Raw genomic sequence first — 19,921 nt, forward strand, 5'->3', positions numbered from 1 at the left:
CCTCTCACCAGTGAAGATGGTCCTTGAGACATTGACCGAGATATATTGGATCTGTGCTGAACAATTTAGGTGTAATCTTTGTTCTTTCTTTCCTTATAAGCCAACTGAAGGGAAGCTGACTAGGACCCAGTGCCAGCAAAGGACTGAAGTACGTAAGTTAAAAATGTGCTTAAGTCTTTTTCTGGCTCTAGGTATTTATCACTACACATTAAGTAGAACAAATCGCAGGCCACAAATTACCTCTCTTGAGAATGATGTAGAAAGACTCTTGGCCAGGTTCAATGGCTGACAGATGCAGGAGCGATGCAGAATGAGGTTGTGGAATGGCGTCTCTAGGTATACGAGATGAAGATCTCTTGTGATGTGTGTTGATAAGTACTAGGACAATGGAGAATTTGGAGAGAAAAATCAGATGCAATCCTAAAACCTAACGTGATCATCTCCTAGCACTGAAAGGTGGACAAAGTTGCTTTTGTTACTAGAACCCTTGCTGATCATCTAATAATCAACCTAAAAAAAAGAAGCTTTGTTTATTTATGGAAAGGGGCTGTGGAATGTCTATTTGGAGAGCAGTGAACAAAGCTAGTGCGCATTTATAGAATCCATGTCTCATATAAGAGGGGGGACAGCAAGGAAAGCAACAAGGAAAGCAAGATATTCAGTATCAGGAGAATAAAATCCTTTTTTCGAGCCTCTCCCATCTCATGCAAGCCAAGAAAAGAGATCTAGAGTTTCCGAAAAAAAATTTTTGATAATTAACACCAAAGCTGCAATATCTAACCAGAAAAAAATTAAAGATCCTGCACCAGAAGATAGCTTCTAGGACAGGGCATTCTTGGGGTCAGAGTGGAAAAAAGTAAAAACCCCAAATTTCTGAAAATGGTAAAGTTAATGGTGACTGAACTCTTTTAAGTCACTCTTTGAAACCTTGGCAACAATCCAGGCCTTTTGCTAACCCTTTGTTTTCAATCAGAAAGTCTGGGAAATGTTGCTGTAATATGAATAATATTAATATTTACAGTACCTGTAACGGGAATTCTACTAGCTCACCATATGATATACTAACCCTTTCATGCAAGCTATTTGTGTTTTGAATGTGGCCATTTGACGAGGATTCTTCAAACTCAAAAATAGTTTATATGATTTTTTATTTAGTCTGAGATCTCCCCACCCCACCCGCCAATATACATCAACATACACACATTGCAAGAACTAGAGAAAATTCAACCTTCCAATAATCTTTATAGGTCAACTGTTCCCTTAATAATCCCTCATTCTATAAACACCTAAACAAGAGAACTAGAGAAAAATTACTGGAAATACTAACAGACTCAATACCTTTGAAGATGTTGCTGAGTTGATTTAATAACAATAGTTAACTAGTTATATAGGAAACCTGGGAATCATGAATAGAGTTAGTTCCTCTAAAGTTGAAATTTTACCCTTTCCTTTCTTCCCCACCCTTAACCTAACAGTAAAATTTCCCCCACAAATCTGCCTTGCATGGTAGATCTTGTTTCTGATATTCCGTTTTCCCTTCTTTATGTGTGTGGAACTGCCTTTGATACCAAAGAGATACTGGCACATCATCCTCTCTTGGTAGACACTTCCGAAATGTTGCTAGATTAAATAGCCGGGGACTGCAGAATTTTAGTTGTGATCCACCAAACAGATCTGAGAGAAGCATATTGCTGTAAAAGAGGATAGACTTTCAAGATACGTGGTGCTATAATGGGGCATGAGGACTTTTCAATTCTAATCCACCCATTCCGGATGAGAGAGACTGAGCTAATACCCTCGTGTATGGTGCATTGCATCTAGCTACGGAAGTAGTGTTAGGGTGGAATTTATGGACTCTAAATTGTTTGCCAGGAAATGTTTACTAGCTTTACACAATAAATGGCTGTGAAAGCATATCCCTGAGTTTAATGTGATATGGCTATTTCCTTACATTTGGTACAAAGTATTATGAATACCAATAAAGGAAACTTTTAAAAAATATAAAACAAACAAAATAATGCATGTTCATATTTATGGGACCTAGTTTGGAAAGGTTTGGTTGACTACGGATTGTACAGGGTAAATTTATTGCACTCACCTCTGGATCCATGCCATGCCCGACATATCAGAAATGAGATGTACGACTTATTTTTAGAGCCAAATACTCTCATCATCAAGGTATATTTTAAAAAAAGAATCTTGTTACCATAGCTGCAGTGTGTCATATACAATGATGAAGTCTACATGCATAAGAGAAGACTAGCTATAAACCCCAGAAAACAAGTGCAAAACTCCACATTTAGCAGGTTAAAATGTCAAACAGAGTTGGACTTCTCTTTGTTACAGTTTGGAATCTTGGAAGTCTGTTGCACCTTATCCGTAATCTTTTATCTTCTACAGTTCAGTGCTATGCTAGGGACCAGTGTACAATTTTACAGGATATGTTACATTAGATACTTTGGAAAATGCTTCACAGAGTGAGAGTTGCTTTTCCTGGGTAACCTGTATACAGTGCTTACTCTGACAATTCCCATACATAAAGATACAGAGTAACAGTTTTTTTAATTTCAGAGGGTTTTTTTCCCCTTCTGCACAGTGTGCCTAAGTAACAACTCATTACTACTGAGAAGAGAATCGACCTACCAGAGTTTGTTTTGATCATACAATAGGTTTTGAGGAGAGTAAGATGCTGGCATATTTTTTGCCTGTGTGAACATCTGTGTGTGTGTGTGATTTTATGTAAATAATTTAACAATGTGATTTTCAAAGACTAATTAGTCATTTGCATTTTCTGTAAATAGAAATCAGTAGCATACATGGTTACTCCCTTCCATAATGCTTTGCTCTTTCGGCTCATAGAATTGAGTTGATATATAAAGGTAACTTTAAAGAAACGCCAAAATTAGAGGTCTGATCCTGCAAACCTTTGCACGTCCGTAAATCTGATATCAGCAATAAGACCTCACTGGGATTTTGGGGTGTGCAGGAAATTCAGGATCACTCCTTTAATGTATTAATAAAAGCAGTTTAGCTGCTGGACTTATTAACATTTTCATGTTAAAATGCAGTTTTCAGTGTATGTCTTCAAATCACTCTGAAATAGTAATTATGTTTAGTTGATGTTTTTATTTCTATTACACTTTAACTATGGGGCTGACCCTGTAAAGGGCTGAGGGTCTCCTGTGGAGTGAATGTGAGTAAAAAAGGCTCAGCATTTTGCAGGGTCAAGCATAAGACATTTTATAATAGAAGACATTTGGGGGATAAATTATTTTAGTTTTTATTCATAGTATACACTAGGCTAGTAATGGAGATTTAGTAGAATTTTGAGAATAAGTAATTCTAGGACACTGTAGGATCCAAAGAATTTAACCCAATGAAGGATTAGCAAATATACAGCGGAAATTTTATCTGAAAAGTTTTGGTGACAGCAAAAGTTATTTGTACACATGGGAGTTTGCATAATTGGATGCATTATTATTATTTGACATTTTAATTCAAATTCTTGTTTCAAATTAAGAGGTTAGATAAACAAGATTTTACTGTAAATAATAAATTTACCACCATATCGCAACCAGTTCTTGCTGCCTATAACAAGTTTTGTGGTGGGGAAATCCCAAATGCCCCCAAAGCAATTTACTTGACCAGTGTGCTATATTACTATTAGAAAGAGCTGCAGTATTTGGTGACATGAAGCAAATGCCACAGTATTCAGTAGAACATAGCCAAAACACTGGTGTTTCTCATGCCTTTTCCTTTCATTAGAGGCATGTTATGCGCCACCAGATGCTGCAATCTAGATTTAGGGGCATATACTAATCTTGCACACACAGGAGTTGCATATGTTATGAGTTAATTCCTTTTTGTTGTTCTCTCTTGCACATGGCATTTTGAAACAGCTAAATACATGGAAAATATTTTTAGGTTGCTGTACTTTAGTAGTTTGTATTGAAATATTCTCGGATTACTTGTTAATGAAAAATTAAATCTGTTATATATGTGCTACAACAAAATGTATGAATGACCCCAGGGACATACAGCGCTTGAGGGAATTACACAGATCTGGACAACGTCCCCGAGTGTTGGGTTTTGCATTTGAGTCCCAAAGTATCTGAAATGTGTATAGAATTGTGTTCTTTGTTATTTGTATTCCACTTGTTCCGTAAGGCCCCAAATATGATCATTATACCTTAGTGTTAGGCACTGTACATATATCTAGTAACAAACAGTGTCTGATCCAAATAGCTTACATAAACCAGAGTCATGCTTGTTGATGTTCCCTCTGAGGAAGTCCAAGTGCATTGCCTATTAAAGCAAAAGTAGTGACACATAGTGTGTCCATTTCAGGTGCTAGTAGAGTATATGCATAACTATTCAAAGTTTTGAGTGAACAATAGTCTATTTAGGGACCATGTGGGAACACTCTAAAAGATACATTTCTGGAGGATATAGGTACTCCTCCAAAGGATCAACAATTTTAGGACACAAGTCAAGACACAAAAGCACATGCCTAACTCCAACATAAGAATGGCCATACTGGGTCAGAGCGAAGGTCCATCTAGCCCAGTATCCTGTCTTCCGACAGTAGCCAATGCCAGGTGCCCCAGAGGGAATGAACAGAACAGGCAATCAGCAAGTGATCCATTCCTTTTTGCCCATTCCCAACTCCTGGCAAACAGAGACTAGGGACACCATCCCTGCCCATTCTGGGCATTCATTTATCTGGTTCTTTTTTTAACCCTGTTGTAGTCTTGGTCTTCACAACGTCCTCTGGCAAGGAGTTCCATGGGTTGACTATGCATTGTGTGAAAAAATACTACTACTTTTTTTTAAACTGCTGCCTATTAATTTCATTTGGTGACCCCTAGTTCTTGTGTTATGAGAAGGAGTAAATAACACTTCCTTATTTACTTTCTCAACACCAGTCATGATTTTATAGACCTCAATCATATTCCCTCCCCCTTAGTCCTCTCTTTTCCAAGCTCAAAAGTCCGAGTCTTATTAATCTCTCCTCATATGACGGCCGTTCCATACCCCTAATAATTTCTGTTGCCCTTTTCTGAACCTTTTCCAATTCCAATATATCTTTTTTGAGATGGGGCAACCACATCTGCACACAATGTTCAAAATGTGGGCATACCATGGATTTATATAGAAGCAATGTTATTTTCTCTCTCTCTCTCTCTTAATGATTCCCAACATTCTGTTTGCCTTTTTGACTGTTGCTGCACATTGAGTGGATGTTTTAAGAAACTATCCACAATGACTCCAAGATCTCTTTCTTGAGTGGTAAGAACTAATTTAGACCCCCATCATTTTATATGTGCATTACTTTGCATTTATCAACATTGAATTTCATCTGCCATTTTGTTGCCCAGTCACCCAGTTTTGAGACATCCTTTCGTAGCTCTTAGCAGTCCGCCTGGGACTTAACTATCCTGAGTAGTTTTGTATCATCTGCAAATTTTGCCACCTCACTGTTTACCCCTTTTTCCAGATCATTTATGAATGTTAAATAGGACTGGTACAGACCCCTGGGGGACACCACTATTTACCTCTCTCCATTCTGAAAAAGGACCACTTATTCCTACCCTTTGTTTCCTATCTTTTAGTCAGTTACCAATCCATGAGAAGACCCACCCTCTGATCCCATGACAGCTTACTTTGCTTAAGAGCCTTTGGTGAGGGACCTTGTCAAAGGCTTTCTGAAAAATCTAAATACACTATATCCACTGGATCCCCCTTGTCCACATGCTTGTTGACCCCCCTCAAGAATTCTAGTAGATTGGTGAGGCATTGATTTCCCTTTACAAAAACCACATTGACTCTTCTCCAACAAATTATGTTAATCTGTGTGTCTGACAATTTTGTTCTTTACTATAGTTTCAACCAGTTTGCCCGGGTACTGAAGTCAGAACTTAAGTACAGCAGTAGTCTCTTTGGTTCTAGTGGGACACCTCATGTGCTTAAAGAACTTTGCTGAATCAGAACCTCCAAAATGCAGAGATGATTTAGTATTCTGGCATTTGCAGATTGAGCTCTTTTTGCACACCTCATACTAGATGTCCCAGAAACACAAGAAAGTTCTGCCATGCATTTCTTAGGGAAATGGCATCCAGCTCTACCTTTTTACCTTAGCAAACCACCACTAAAGCATCTAAAAATAACATTCAAAAAATGTAATGTAATTAGGCTCATGCTACTGGCTCCCTAGTTAATGAGATGAGCAATTAGTGCTCAAGACAATAAGAATCTTGCATGCACTTGAGCATAGGCCGCATCTTCTTCAAAAGTTAATGTATATACTATATGTTTAAACAAACTATTCCTTCATACGGTGTTTCCCCCATCCAGTGTCTGCTGTTAACCTAGAGACATTTGTATTTGGAATAGATAAAGCAGGTATGTGTAAAAAAAAAAAAATACCCTTGTTAGGACTTTATTCCCTCTAGGGATTATTAGCTTTGGTTCCAATCCCACAGTTGACGCCACTTAGTAAAAAGTCCAGTGGACATAAGTGGGGCTACAGGAGGCCCCAGGGGTCTGCCCATGCAGAGCAGATTGCAGGATCAGAGCCTAAGCTCTTATGAGCAAACCCAATCTTTGTCCTGTGCTTGTACAGCACCCAGCACAGTGGTGTACTGATCCACAACTAGGGCTCTTAGATGCTACAGTGATACAAATAATAAAATAGTCCTGTGGAGCTAGTGATAATTGTATTTGAAGAGTTCACAATCTAACCAATAGCTGGTAACATTTAGGTGGTTTACTTATTTATTCTTAGTCCATATTTCTCCTTTCTCCAACTCCTGCAATTAACAGTGTGAATGGGCAGGAAGACGCAAAGCAGGGGCTATAGTACTTGTCTTTAGCCTGTAAACGATGGATGAGATTAGTGGCATAAGGTCATTCACACATTGCCCTGCTAAATTCCCTTAACTGAGAGAAGCAAATTATGAAATATGCCCCCTGTTCTTGGTCCCACAACCCCTGGAAAAATCACCTGAACAACAGCACCAAAAAATTTTTAGGTACTGATAATGTTCCTCTGTCATTAAACTTATATATGTAACTTGGGTAAACTGCATATTTTATCCATTAAAGAGATATAAATCTTCTGTCTAAATATTTGACATACAAATATTTATCATAACAGCCATCTGAAATTTAGATTTTTGTTGATAATTTCTCATGATACAAAATATACACTAATTGCATTGTGCAATTAAAACATAAGTACTGTTTCACATACAATGTGTTCAAAATACATTGTTAGCCACCATGATTCAATTTTTTTTTAAAATGAGGGTTCCAATAAAATGTCTTTTTAAAAAGCTATAAAAACTGAAATCCAACACCCAAGCAGACAAATAAAAAATCTGAATAATATGCAAAATTATGTACTTTGGAGTTCCTCGGTAATATAATTTCAGCAAAAGCATTAAATGTGTATATACTATGTCAAAATACGCAGTTATCAAATAAATATTGTTTTAATGAATCATTCACTTGCCTATACATGTATATTGAATATATGTCTAAATATTAACCAGGTGTGTATAGTATTATACAAACAAAAATACGCAATAGATATTTTGATAGCCATTTCTCAGTTCAAAATTTACAGACCTGAGATGATGCTAAAGAGAAAAATCAAGCAGTAAATTGCAATATAATGTATAGATCTGGAAATAAGAGGATATTGTACAAAACAATAATGCTTGGCACCAATAAATTATTCACTTAAAAAGCAAAAACAACCAACGAAAAACTCCCGATCCCTGTTTTAAAAAAAAACCAAAAACTAGTTTTGAGGTTTTTGAGCATCCTATGTGTGACAAAAGGCAATGATTTAAACTCCAAAGAAATGACAAACTTCAAAGTGAAGATGTGAAGCATCATATATCATGAACATTTGAAAAAAGTAGGAAATTTATTTTAAATTAAAAAATAAGACATTTTGCTTTACTGAATGGATTGTACTGGTAATAAACTTTAATGATTTAATACGAACTTGTAAATCACTTTCAGTGAGGGCCTTGCAGTTTAGCACAGCTTTTATGAAAAATACTAAGTGCTGTCATAAAAAATTTTAAATGCTTGGAGATCATGAAAATTAGAACAAAATTCAAGTTTATCCGGGAGATGAAGCAGTAACTACAGATCCATTCTCCATAGTTCTATAGATATTTTGTAGGGAGCGTTTATTTGCTTTTCCCCAAAAAAATTATGTCTGACAAGAGTTATACTATGACACATGCAAATATTAATGGTAATACATCCCACTAATACTTCCCAAAAATACAATGTTCAGGTTGTGTGCTATGGTTTATTGAGATGGCATTTTCTTACCCAAAAATTGCTTTTACAATTAGGTACAATGAAAATTTCAAAGCATATTCTAGATTTATGAATGCTAAATGTGATCTTTATCCCCTTTTAACTCTATACAGGGATTCACTAGTTCTCAAGTCAACTAACTATTCATTTTATGGGCAAAGATTCAGTTATAGGCAACACAGCATCTTTATTTATTAATCAATGGCAATATTACTTTATCAGTCATATCTGTTGCTCTTTGTTGCACGACAATGATCAATATAAGCAAATAAATGTTGCTTCTGGGGGAATTAGGCAGAAAGCCCCCCCTGAAAATAAACATCTGTTGTGAATCTGTATTAGCTGTAATGTTAAAATAATGGTGCCTGCCTTGACCAAGTTGCTGTGACAAAATACATTGATGATAATTAAAAATACACAGCACAATAAAGTCATTTCACTTTGATAACCCTTGGGTACAATGAAACCTATTCCTAAAACAAATAAATAATTGTTAAGCTTTACATTTATTGTTAGGCTTTATATTTAGACATTTCACTGGCTGAGATCAAATTGTCATAGCTCCATTGACTTTAATGAAGCCAGGACAAGTTACACCAAGCGAGGATCTGGCCTATAATGTTTCCATTTATCTAATTTTACTGTAATACAGATGTATGAATAGTCTGCAGCCCCGCACAAATGTGAAACTTTTCCAATTAACAGCAGAGCTACCATCATTAAAAAAGTTGAGCGTAGCCTAAATATACAGGGAGATAATGGATATAACCTTTGATATGAGAGACTAAACTGCCGTTCAGAAGTTGGTGCAAAAGAAATTTTACATTTACTCATTTTTCATATAATCTCTTTATTTTTTACAATGAAGAAAACTACAATTAAAAAACCAGATGCAAGCATTAACCTACTTAGAAGAGCATAAATGACATCTAAAACAGTGTTGGGTCCCACTGTTTTATGAGCTAGATGGTTTGCAGTTTTCATATATCTAAAACATTCTGTTGGTTTCCCTTGGCATTAGAAGCTTTGGGCAAATTTGGTGGCACTGACTTAACTCTTGATTTTCTCAAATATGTAGTAATCAAAGTGAAATGGCTTTTTATTGTGCTGTATATGTTTAATCATCATCAATAATAACTAGGTATTATAGAAAACTATAACATTAATCCAACCAATAATGTAGAAGTCCAATAGTTTTATATTAGAATGCTCTTGATTTAAAACTATTTTTTCTTAATTAAGTGAAGCTGGGAGATTGTGCCAGTGACTATGTAATCAATCTATACATTATTTATCAAATTTGGGAATGCCTTACTTCTGGTAAATTTCAGTAAATGTTGTAAATGACTAATTTGTTTTAAAAGTTGGTTACATATATTTGTGTTTGCTTTCATTGTTTAAAAGTGAAGCATAATGGCCTTGAAAATATTTTATATTTTCATAAGGAGCAAGCACATTCTTGTTTGCTTCCATTAAGAACTGAAAAAATTACAATGCTTTGTTTTAGAACTTATGTATTTATTAGGAGAGGTAGAACCAACTAAAATTTAGTCATCAATAATCATAATTGATTCTGAAATAAAGCATGAGTAATTGTATGACAACTAAAGAGTTTTCAATTATTCCCTTTCTTCTTTTCACCTTTTGGAGCCTCCTCTTCTTTTACCCCCCAGAAATGCTATTTGGCTCTGACTTCTGTTTCTTTTGGAAATTTAATCTTCCTTTCTCCCCCCCCCCCCACTTCCTCTCATTGTGCTTCACTTATTTGCTTTTTATTGTAGAGAAATTGTAGCAGTGTCCCTCCAACGTCTAGAATTAAAAACCCATTTTTCATATTGCATTTGATCTGGAACAATAATTTTTCTAACCCCCTTTCAACTGCTTAGATATTTTATGGCTCAAACTGTGTCGGTCTCCCTCTCTGCATTTCTATTTTTCCCCCTTCAAGACTCTTCGTTCCACATTTCCAGAGACTGATTGACAGGAACAGGTTCGTAAGAAACTTCAGGACATGTTGTTAACATCTGACACTGTGGAAGAGAACTCAGCCCAATCACTGGGCACGTAAAGAGAAGTTACACCTATTAGAGACGAAAGGAACTGTGTTTGGTCGTTATTTACAAGTTACCTGAAACAAAACTCATCTATCCTCAGCTGTTTATTTCAGGAGAGACCATTTTAATGTAAAAAAACAAAAACTGCGGTTTTTGTTTTTAATCAATAAAGTGACGATTCTAGCGTAACTTGAATTTACCTCGCTAAACAATCTAAAACCCAAAGCACAATACTTTGTAAAGGTCTCAGTTATTGTTTAATGAGTCTATCTGAGGATATTCCTTATGGACAACACGTCTGTTTTCACAGCACTGGGAGCTAACAAAACAAATAATAGCGTAGCCATTGCATTTTCTTTATAGTCTTCCTTTAATATTAGAGCACACATTGAAATGATAAGCACAATGAAGAACACAAAACGTTTCATCAGTATGGTAACTAACCTTTTTTTTTTTTTTCCCCTTGAAGAAATATCAAGTTTTGAACAGTCACAGCAACGCTCACGTTCTGGACACCACAAGTTTAAAACAGCATCGTTACAGAGAAAACTTACTTAAGAACAATTTTTTAAAACATTAGATTTAAGAAAAGGGGGAGGGGAGAGAAATCTTACCGTTTAAAGACTGCTGCAGGTTCCAGCTCACTCTGAAACTGCAGGGAAAAGTGGAGCAGCTGCTGAACAAAAGTTTTAGATTTTTTTTTTTTTAAAGAAAGTCTGCAAAACTAATTTCCCACAAAATAGGGCTCAATTTCCGTTTAAGAAACTGGGTCTTGCAAATCTCATTCAATTCCTGATTTTTTCCAATCGCAATTGACATTCATTTTATCTTTCACACGTGGACCTAAGAATTTAGACTTAAATTGCAGGAACCAAATGGTCTCGGAATTCAGGGGGGAAAGAACGAGGGTTTAAGAAAGGGAAAATATTTATGGTACTGATCATCACTTGATTGTTGATCAGTAACACTTTAATTTAAACCAACTGACTGTCATGTTCTCTGTCACCATTAATTCCATGAACCATTTCAAAAGCATATTTAAAATTTTCCAGACACCTGAGACAATGAAAACAACAACCAAGTGAAACAAAACAAACTTCCAGGTGCAGAGACTCGAAAGCGGTTTGAGATCCTGTTTTGAAAGAGCAGAAAGCAGGGAACTGTTGTCTTTCATTGACCTGTTTCTACAGCTCATTAACCGCCGGTCGTTTCATTTTAAAACAAACGCCCTAACATTTCAAATCTAGTTGCACCCAAGCGCAAGTGCAGAAGTATCTGTGCTTAGTACAGTTAACATTTTAAGACATAATCTTTGCAGCAGAAGACGCGCCATGTGAGCGGAACAAATGAGTGACCCGTCTGTTGCTGTAATTTATTAATCAGAGGGAATCGAAGTGGCAGGAGCCAGTGTGGTTATTTGCAGCAGTTTCAATTTATCAATGATAACCTGGCTGCCATTCCCATCTGCGCTTAGTTCCTTGTGTGGGACTGATCATTGCTCTATTACCGAGACAAGATTATTTCTGATCGCTTTAGGGAAACGTTCCTGTTTACAGAGGAACAGCCAAAGGAAGGCGAGGGTCGGGACGTTTGTTGACAATACACCTGGGACTGCAGGTGAGGATGCCTGGAGGTTTGGATTAGAAGCTGCCTCCTCCTTCACCCCTTGCCCTGCCCCTCTCCCCCCACACACCCGCTTCCCCCTGGGGAAAGGGGCCCCTTTATTCTGGAGAAGGACACTCCCCTGCAGGTCCTGAACTCCACCTGCCCTTCCCCATAAACACCACGGCTTGTCAGGAACCCCTAAAGAGAGCGGCTGTCCGTGAGCAGGATCAGAGGGGGGCCAAATCTGGCTGCGAAGGGCAATTGACGGGGAGGAGGGAGTGAGAAAGCGTTGGAGAGCCAGACCTGGCTACCTCAGCCTGCGCCCCCCTGCCTGTTTGAAAGTGGGCCGCGTGTTCGCAGCGGTGTGTAGAAAACAGTGGGGACGGGGACAGTGCGGCGCAATGAAGTTAAGATTGTTACTTCTCCGGAGCTGCGGCTGGTCACGAGCTGCCCGCACCAGGCCCCCCCCCCGGGGAAAAAATCGTCTCCCGCCGGTGCCAGGCGGGGCTGAGCTGCCCTTCAGGGCTGCAGTGTGTTGATGCAAAGGGCTCGGCTCGCTGACTGTGCCGGAGTTTTGGAGGGAGTTTTTGCATGTGGTCAGTCGCTGTGTTGCTAAGCCAGCCCCCAGCTCACATTACACACTACTGTATTTATAACCTCTCCGAGCCGTTTCCCCCTTCAAGCAGTTCTCTGGGACCACCTTCTATTGGCTTTAACCTCTCCCACTTCTTGACATCTGAGTAGCTCTGAGAAAGCTCATCGAGGTCGAGTGTGTGTGTGTGTGTGTGTGTGTGTTTTTAATGCAACGGAGACTGGCCACTAGGGCTAAAGACCTGGATTATCTGAGCTCTGCTGCTGAGAAGTGTGTCGTTGCCGTTTTGGAAAAAAAAAAAAAAAAAAAAAAATCCCCAACCAAGCCCTATCTGTTTACAGTGCAAGTTGACAAAGGGTGGTGGAGTTGGATCCTTCCTAAACTCTCCTGCCTGGAACCTGAGACTTGCATGCCATGGATCACACACTCTTTGGCTGCCTGCGCAGCCCTCATGCCACCGCGCAGGGCTTGCACCCGTTCTCCCAGTCTTCTCTCGCCCTGCATGGAAGATCCGACCCCATGTCCTACCCCGAGCTGTCTACTTCGTCCTCCTCGTGCATCATAGCGGGATACCCCAATGAAGAGGGCATGTTTGCCAGCCAGCATCACAGAGGGCACCACCATCACCACCACCATCACCACCACCACCAGCCGCAGCCGCAGCACCACCAGGCTTTGCAGACGAACTGGCACATTCCTCAGATGTCTTCTCCCCCCGCCGCTGCCAGGCACAGCCTCTGCCTGCAGCCCGACTCGGGAGGTCCCCCGGAGCTGGGCAGCAGCCCCCCAGTCCTGTGTTCAAACTCCTCCAGCCTGGGCACGAATACCCCGACGGGGGCTGCATGTGCTCCCGGGGACTATGGCAGGCAGGCGCTGTCCCCAGTGGAAACAGAGAAGCGGTCCGGCAAAAGGAAAAGCGACAGCTCAGGTAAAGGCTCGTGCTTTGCTGTCCTTGCGGGTGGGGGGTGGGGGGGGGATTCTCCTAGAGAGAGGGGGGTCTAGAGAGAAACCATGGGCTTGATGGAGGGACTGCACTTCCCGGCCTTAAGGCCCCCTTTATCCCAAGCCTTTCTCTGAGGACAGCAGGCTTCAGAGCGTCACTAAAGCCGCGCTGCTCGCTGTCTCCATCCTAAAGCCAGTTTATCGGGAGCATGGAAAAGAGCGAGCACGTGATAGACCGTGAAATCAATTGTGAGCAGTTGCCTACGCTCAGGAGGGGAAATGTTTGTAGGTTTGATTAGTATTTAGCATCTGGTATTGCGGTTCCTCCCTCCTTCCCCTCTGTTTCAAGATTCGCAAGATAGCTCTTTCCCACCCCCATTCCCCCTTTGAGCCAGTGAAACCTATTTCTGAAGGCTTGCACAATCGTTGGAAACTTTTTCTTAGAACTGGAACTTTTCTTATGAATGCGAAGTATGTGTTGCATTCTAGGGTGCGCGTCTGTATAGAGCGTGTGTATAACATAGAGTATAATTCATCATGGGGCATGAATTGGAATTTATAAATCACCATGCAGTAAATCCTATTTTTACAACGCTTAGTATTTCATTTCATGTGCTTGGGCTTTGAGGAAGACTTTTGCTGGATTTCTGATACACTGTTTTTGGTTTTTTAAGAAGGTGACTTGGGATATGCATATTTGCAGCCTATACAGAAAGATGAAGCTTTATAATACTTTGAGTTTTATATGCCACAACTGAACAGATTTGGGTTTTCAAAGTGGGGAAAGAAACTGTCAAAAAATCCCATATTAACAAAAGACAATGATCAAGGGGCAATACAGTAGTTGCAATTGATGGCATTTTTATTGTACATTCAAAATATTGAAAATGCAAGAGCAGACATACCAACAAAGCTGTTTTCTACTAGTGAAGAGAAAATGAAAGGATTTTCCAGATATTTACTAAAGTTCACAATTGGAACCATGACCTTGATTCACTTGAAATGTCATTAATCAGGTTTTTAAAAGCTACAGAAAGTTTGCTCATTTTTAAACTGCTTTTTGCAGTTACATTATATTTTCTTCTTTGCAGTTCTCCATGTCACTTACATTAGGGAAGTTTTACAATAAATCAGGATAGGTTTGTAGGATTTTAATTACTGTTACTATATAGGCTGAAAAAAGTTCTTCGAAGTATAAAAATCTGTCATTCACAGACACTTGCCGTTTTATTTGCAATTATACCTTCACTGTGTTTTTTAAGCAAACTTACATCATTGATCATGTGAGGTCTGAAGAATATTAGATTTTTTTAACCTGAGTTTTTGAAGGGAAGTAATTTTATGCTGGGTTGTTGGTTGGATCAGTAAATTTGTCAATCATTTACAAATGTAGAAAATTAGAAGAAGAAAGCACAACTGTGCTTCACAATACTAGGGAATGTTGATGTTGCTTTCTGCATCTTGCAATGCAAACACACAAATCCATGGGCATTAGGTGGGACTCTGTTGAAGTCAATGGAATCCTTCCATTGACTTTAATGAGCATTGAACTGAGCCCTTAATCATGATCATGATGATATAACAACTTAGTCTGTAGTTAACTTTCTAAGACAATGTATGAATACAGCCTCAAAATCATAGTACGGTATGCAACCCCCGCCCCCTCCCCAAAATATCAACTATGTTCATGTATTCTGAATGGCTTGATCTAACAAGTCTCCTTAGACAACCATGCAATAGTCAGAATATTTTTATTGTTTTAGAAGAATATTGTTTTCAGACCACATGTTTTACCGTCCCATTATTTTGTTTTAATCTGAACTTCTGTGCTGAATATTTGAGATCCGTGTAATATATGGCAGCAGATCTCATTTTTAGGTCAATCAGTGTATTTCTGTGGTTACCGGCGGCAATGCCAGTTTGTTTTACTATATTTCACAAGGAATGTATGTGATGGATCATTCTTTTTGTTTCCCGAATCAAATTGCCATATGCCATAACTGACTTTTTATTTAATATGGATCATTTAGAGAACTTTTAGCCCCCTTCCCCACTTTTAAACTTCTTTAGTAAATGTTTACAATTAATTATAAATTTGGAGTAAATAATAAGTAAACAAAGAGGCTGTTCAGGTATAGCATCAGCAGTATCAGAAACTAACTAACTAAGCACTAGTGCTTATTTAGAGAGATACTTCCATGCCTCTAGTTACCATTTAAGACCACAGCATATTTTGGGGATATGCCTATGTTCTGAACATGTCCCCGGTTTTTGAACTAAATTAGCCTTGGGGCCACCCCAGTTTTGCGGTATCTGGCTTTCATTAATATAAACTGTTGACATCAGAAATGTTAACTCATAAAGTTGAGTTTTGACAGTTGTCTGTTCTAAAGAAACCAACACAACGTCAATTAAAGCTACATGCATTATTTTTATTTCCAAAAAATGCTGTATTTATTCGCCCTCATAAAATTGTCATGAAAATTTCCCAGCGAAGACACACATTTTTTCATGTTTATCTTTACCGTGATGACAATGGGGGAGAAAAAAACTAATGCTATTTTATACTTTTTTTTGGGGGGGGGTATACTTTGTCATAATTTTGTTGTTTGCTTAGAAACCAAGGTGAAATGTGCCTTAGAAATTATTTAGGTAGAATGACTGACTGATTTTGGATCCCACACTGGGGCCTGAGCTGGCTGGGAAATAACTTCTGAAGATAACGTTCAATAAACTGCTGCATAAACATGGAGAAACTGTCAACTCTGTATAAAAGATTTGTGAATTATATGATGAGTGGGAAATTCCTTAGTCATCTCTTCCTGAATGCAGCAGGCCAACCTGCCTGGGCCCAAATGTGGGACCGTAAACCAGCATGAGGGGATATACACACAGACTTTTAAACATTGTGAGTTCATTTCTTTCAAATAAACATTTCTGATGTCAACAACAGTAATAAAAATAAGATGCCACAGCATTATGATGTATGCTGCAAACAAATTTAGCTCTTTTAAAATGCAGTAACAGCCAAGATATTTGAGTGCTAATGCGAGGTAGATAAAAATGAATAAGAAATATATCCCTAAAATGAGTTGTTGCTTTATATGATATGAGTTCTTTCATGAGGTATAATTTGGATTTTTTTCCCTCTCATAAATTGCCTGTGACTTCTGAAGCCATTTAATTTCACCATTGTAAAATAACAGGTGGTGTTTACAGAGGATATAAAACAAGTAACAAATGCAAAACTATTATAGTGGTTGTCTAAGTCAGTTTATTTGTGTCTAAATTTTTCTTAAAACATCCATGATTTTAGGAAAGACGTGAGCCCAGATGCACCTTGGAAACACAAAGTGTAATCTGGATTTCATGTGAAAGCAATTAACTTTCTGAGTATTTTAGGAAGTCTAAATTTCAATGGGAAAAATCTGAAAAGCTCCTACTATTAGGGGGAGAACTTTACAGTATAACTATTAAATATGCAACAATCTACATGGATTGGGATATCTATTAGGCTAGATGAATATATATTACAATTGAATATATGAAGATATGCTACTGTGTACTGAAGCCCAATGCCATTTAAAAATACTATTAAGTATGAAAGATATTTTTACATCTGACACACAAAGATGCTATATAGAGTGCTGAGATATACAGAGAGGTTGATGTATGTAGGTCCATTTATATTTTTTAAAATGAACATAAAATGCCATCATACAAATGTAGTCTTTTTCTATGATGTGCCTTCGAAGAAACTGTTTTAAAAACCGAAATACTATAAATGTACTGTCTAAAATGATCACTTCAAAGCAAGTCATTTTGATAAATGACTGTAAATAGTGTGAAGTCATTGGTTTCAATGACTTCTGATTGCTCTCCAAAACATTTCCGTAAGAAAAATGAGCTGTACCCGCATAATCAAAAGGATTGTGTAACTGATTCATCAATGTGTCCATACTTTTCAGCGGGGTTGTAACGGAAGCAAGAGAAATACATGCTATTGGCTGAAAACTTTCTCTGGAAAGAGTTAATTTGCTAATTATGTTTGGGATGTAATATCAAAACATCACTTATCATGAAGGGAAAATGTCAAAATATGTAGGTTATACAAATCAGAGAGGTATGTACCAAATGTGTTGAAGTCAAATTGAATGATCATGCTATTTTAAAGAGAAATACAATACAGATGATTCCTTATCAGAGACTAGTGTTGCATACTGCATTACTTAGTGGATTGTTTTATTGGACAAAATTTACAGTAATATGTTCACTTTGCTCACAGCAAGTATAATTAACAAAACAGAACTGTATCTTTCATAGATACTAAATTATATTTATTTATTCATACAATCTAAAATTCCTTGCTCTTAGCAAAATGACAGGTTTAATATATTTTAGCACATCTCTTTGCATTAACTATGGATGGAAAATAGCATACGGTCATACGCTCTAATTTGAATTGCTATCTGTTTGGATGTAATGAGATTAATTTGTAGCTACAAACATTTATGCCCTCCCTATTTCCCCTATTAAAAAAATAAACAAAGATATCAAAACCTCAATACAGAAAAACATTTAAGCATGTGCTTAACTTTTTGAGTTGTTCCATTGCTTATAGTTAAGCACATACTTAAATGCATTGCTGGATCAGGCCCAGTTTTTCTATAATACACCAACAGAACTGTGTAATTTTGTCTTACTTTATATTAGCCAGTACCCAGTCTTACAAGTAAAGTCACTGAAAATTTTGTCTACATGAGTGCAATATTAGGATCCATCGTAGAGACAGAGGGAGATACACATACACACAAAGAGATACAGGAAGTGTGAAAATATATAAAGAACTGGAAATTTTACAAAAACCAAACCATTGAAAATTCCATTTTTAGAATTTTAAATTTATTGGAAAGTGGGGGGGGGGGGAGGAGGGAAAGAGTGCCAGTTGCATAACTGAAACACAAATTCCAGCAATAGCAACAGAGTGGATATCAATTTAGGTATCACCTAATAGTTTGAAATCACCTAAAATTGTATTTAATGTTGGGGTTTTTAGCACTAGAGAATAAGATGCAAACTAACAGATCCTATTTAGAGAGTAATTCTAATGTTCATAGTTCTTACGATAGCACCTGAGAAGCGAATATATGCCTTGGGATTTTTTCTTTTTGTTCTTATTAGACATAAAATAGCAACTAGTTTGTAATCTCCAGAGTATTTTAAGTGCACTCGTTCATCTGAATTCAGTTAGCCATTTTGGAATCTTCATGCTTTACATTTTTATAATGCATTGGTCTTCATGCACTTGATTCTGCCCCTTTGAAATCAATGGGAGTGGGATCAGGCCCTTCATCTTGAAATTCAAGGCAAGGTGATCACATTCACTTTTATACTGGCCTTTAATAATCATGCATTTTATACTGCCCTCTAATAGTCATGGAGCATTTTTCCGTATTATCTCTTATAAACTTAGCAGTGGGTCTCAAACAAATTTTTGCTGTGGCTCAAAAGTCACGGTGGCCATACATGAAGTCCACGATGGTCACACTTGAGTATCACTGGTTTCATGTACAGTATGAGTATTTCCTGTATAGTTTTTTCACCTTTGGTAAGATGTCCTGTACAAGAAGTTTTCCATGTCCAGATGTGGCGCATTAACAATAAGCCTTAGTTTGTTAGAGTGAGGAAAGCTAAGAATTCATCAACGAGGGTTTTTTTTGCGGGAATAGTTTTCCACATGCCTGCATCTTTGTTCTACTGCTCTAACTTTTTATTTATTTACGGAAATCAGTGGTACTGCTCCTAACCATAAAGTTATTGTTGTGCATGTTTGTCATATTGGGGACCAACATCTTTGAGTATTCAAACGGAATGAATTTTTAAAATCTAATTTATGTGTCTCTTTATATGTTGTGGGTAAAATCCTCCCTTCACTGAAGTCAATGACAAAACTCTCATTGACTTCAGTAGTGGCAAGATTTCACCCTATGTGTTTACTTTATACACATGACTCAGGTCAGGCAAGGAAAATAGACTGATTATTCTCTCTTATGGTTATAGTTCTGGTCACTTTCTGATTCTTGCATGCTAGCACTAGATACCTTTGACAAATGTTATGGAGACATGTTTATTTCACAAAAGAAAAACTGGATTGTTTTAATTTTATAGAAACATTTATATACTTAGAATTTATAAATACATATTTCATAATCTACATTTTGGGGCAAATTTGACTTGATCATATCCCTTTAAAAATATTGCTTTCATAGCCAAGATGTGAATCATATAGATACTTTTTCATTTGTTGCTGTTTTTTAAAAAAAATGATCTAAAATGTCCCTGGTATTGTATAGACAGCTGCATAATAGTATATTAAGATTCACAGAGT

The 19,921-nt window shown here is 37.6% G+C and overlaps 1 protein-coding gene across 1 annotated transcript in view; it reads left to right on the forward strand.

Moving 5' to 3' along the window:
• The first annotated feature begins 11,953 nt into the window (after positions 1-11,953).
• The window catches only part of MEOX2 (mesenchyme homeobox 2), a 70,291-nt gene continuing 62,323 nt past the window's right edge, over positions 11,954-19,921 (forward strand). Inside the window, exons 1-2 of the mRNA XM_084620343.1 lie at positions 11,954-12,011; positions 12,933-13,519. Of these exons, the coding sequence (XP_084476469.1) occupies positions 13,006-13,519 (514 nt within the window). The 5' untranslated portion in view covers positions 11,954-12,011; positions 12,933-13,005. The remainder of the gene's footprint in view (positions 12,012-12,932; positions 13,520-19,921) is intronic.

This window comes from Lepidochelys olivacea, assembly GCF_965140295.1.
Source record: "Lepidochelys olivacea isolate rLepOli2 genome assembly, chromosome: 2".
Taxonomy (NCBI): domain Eukaryota; kingdom Metazoa; phylum Chordata; order Testudines; family Cheloniidae; genus Lepidochelys; species Lepidochelys olivacea.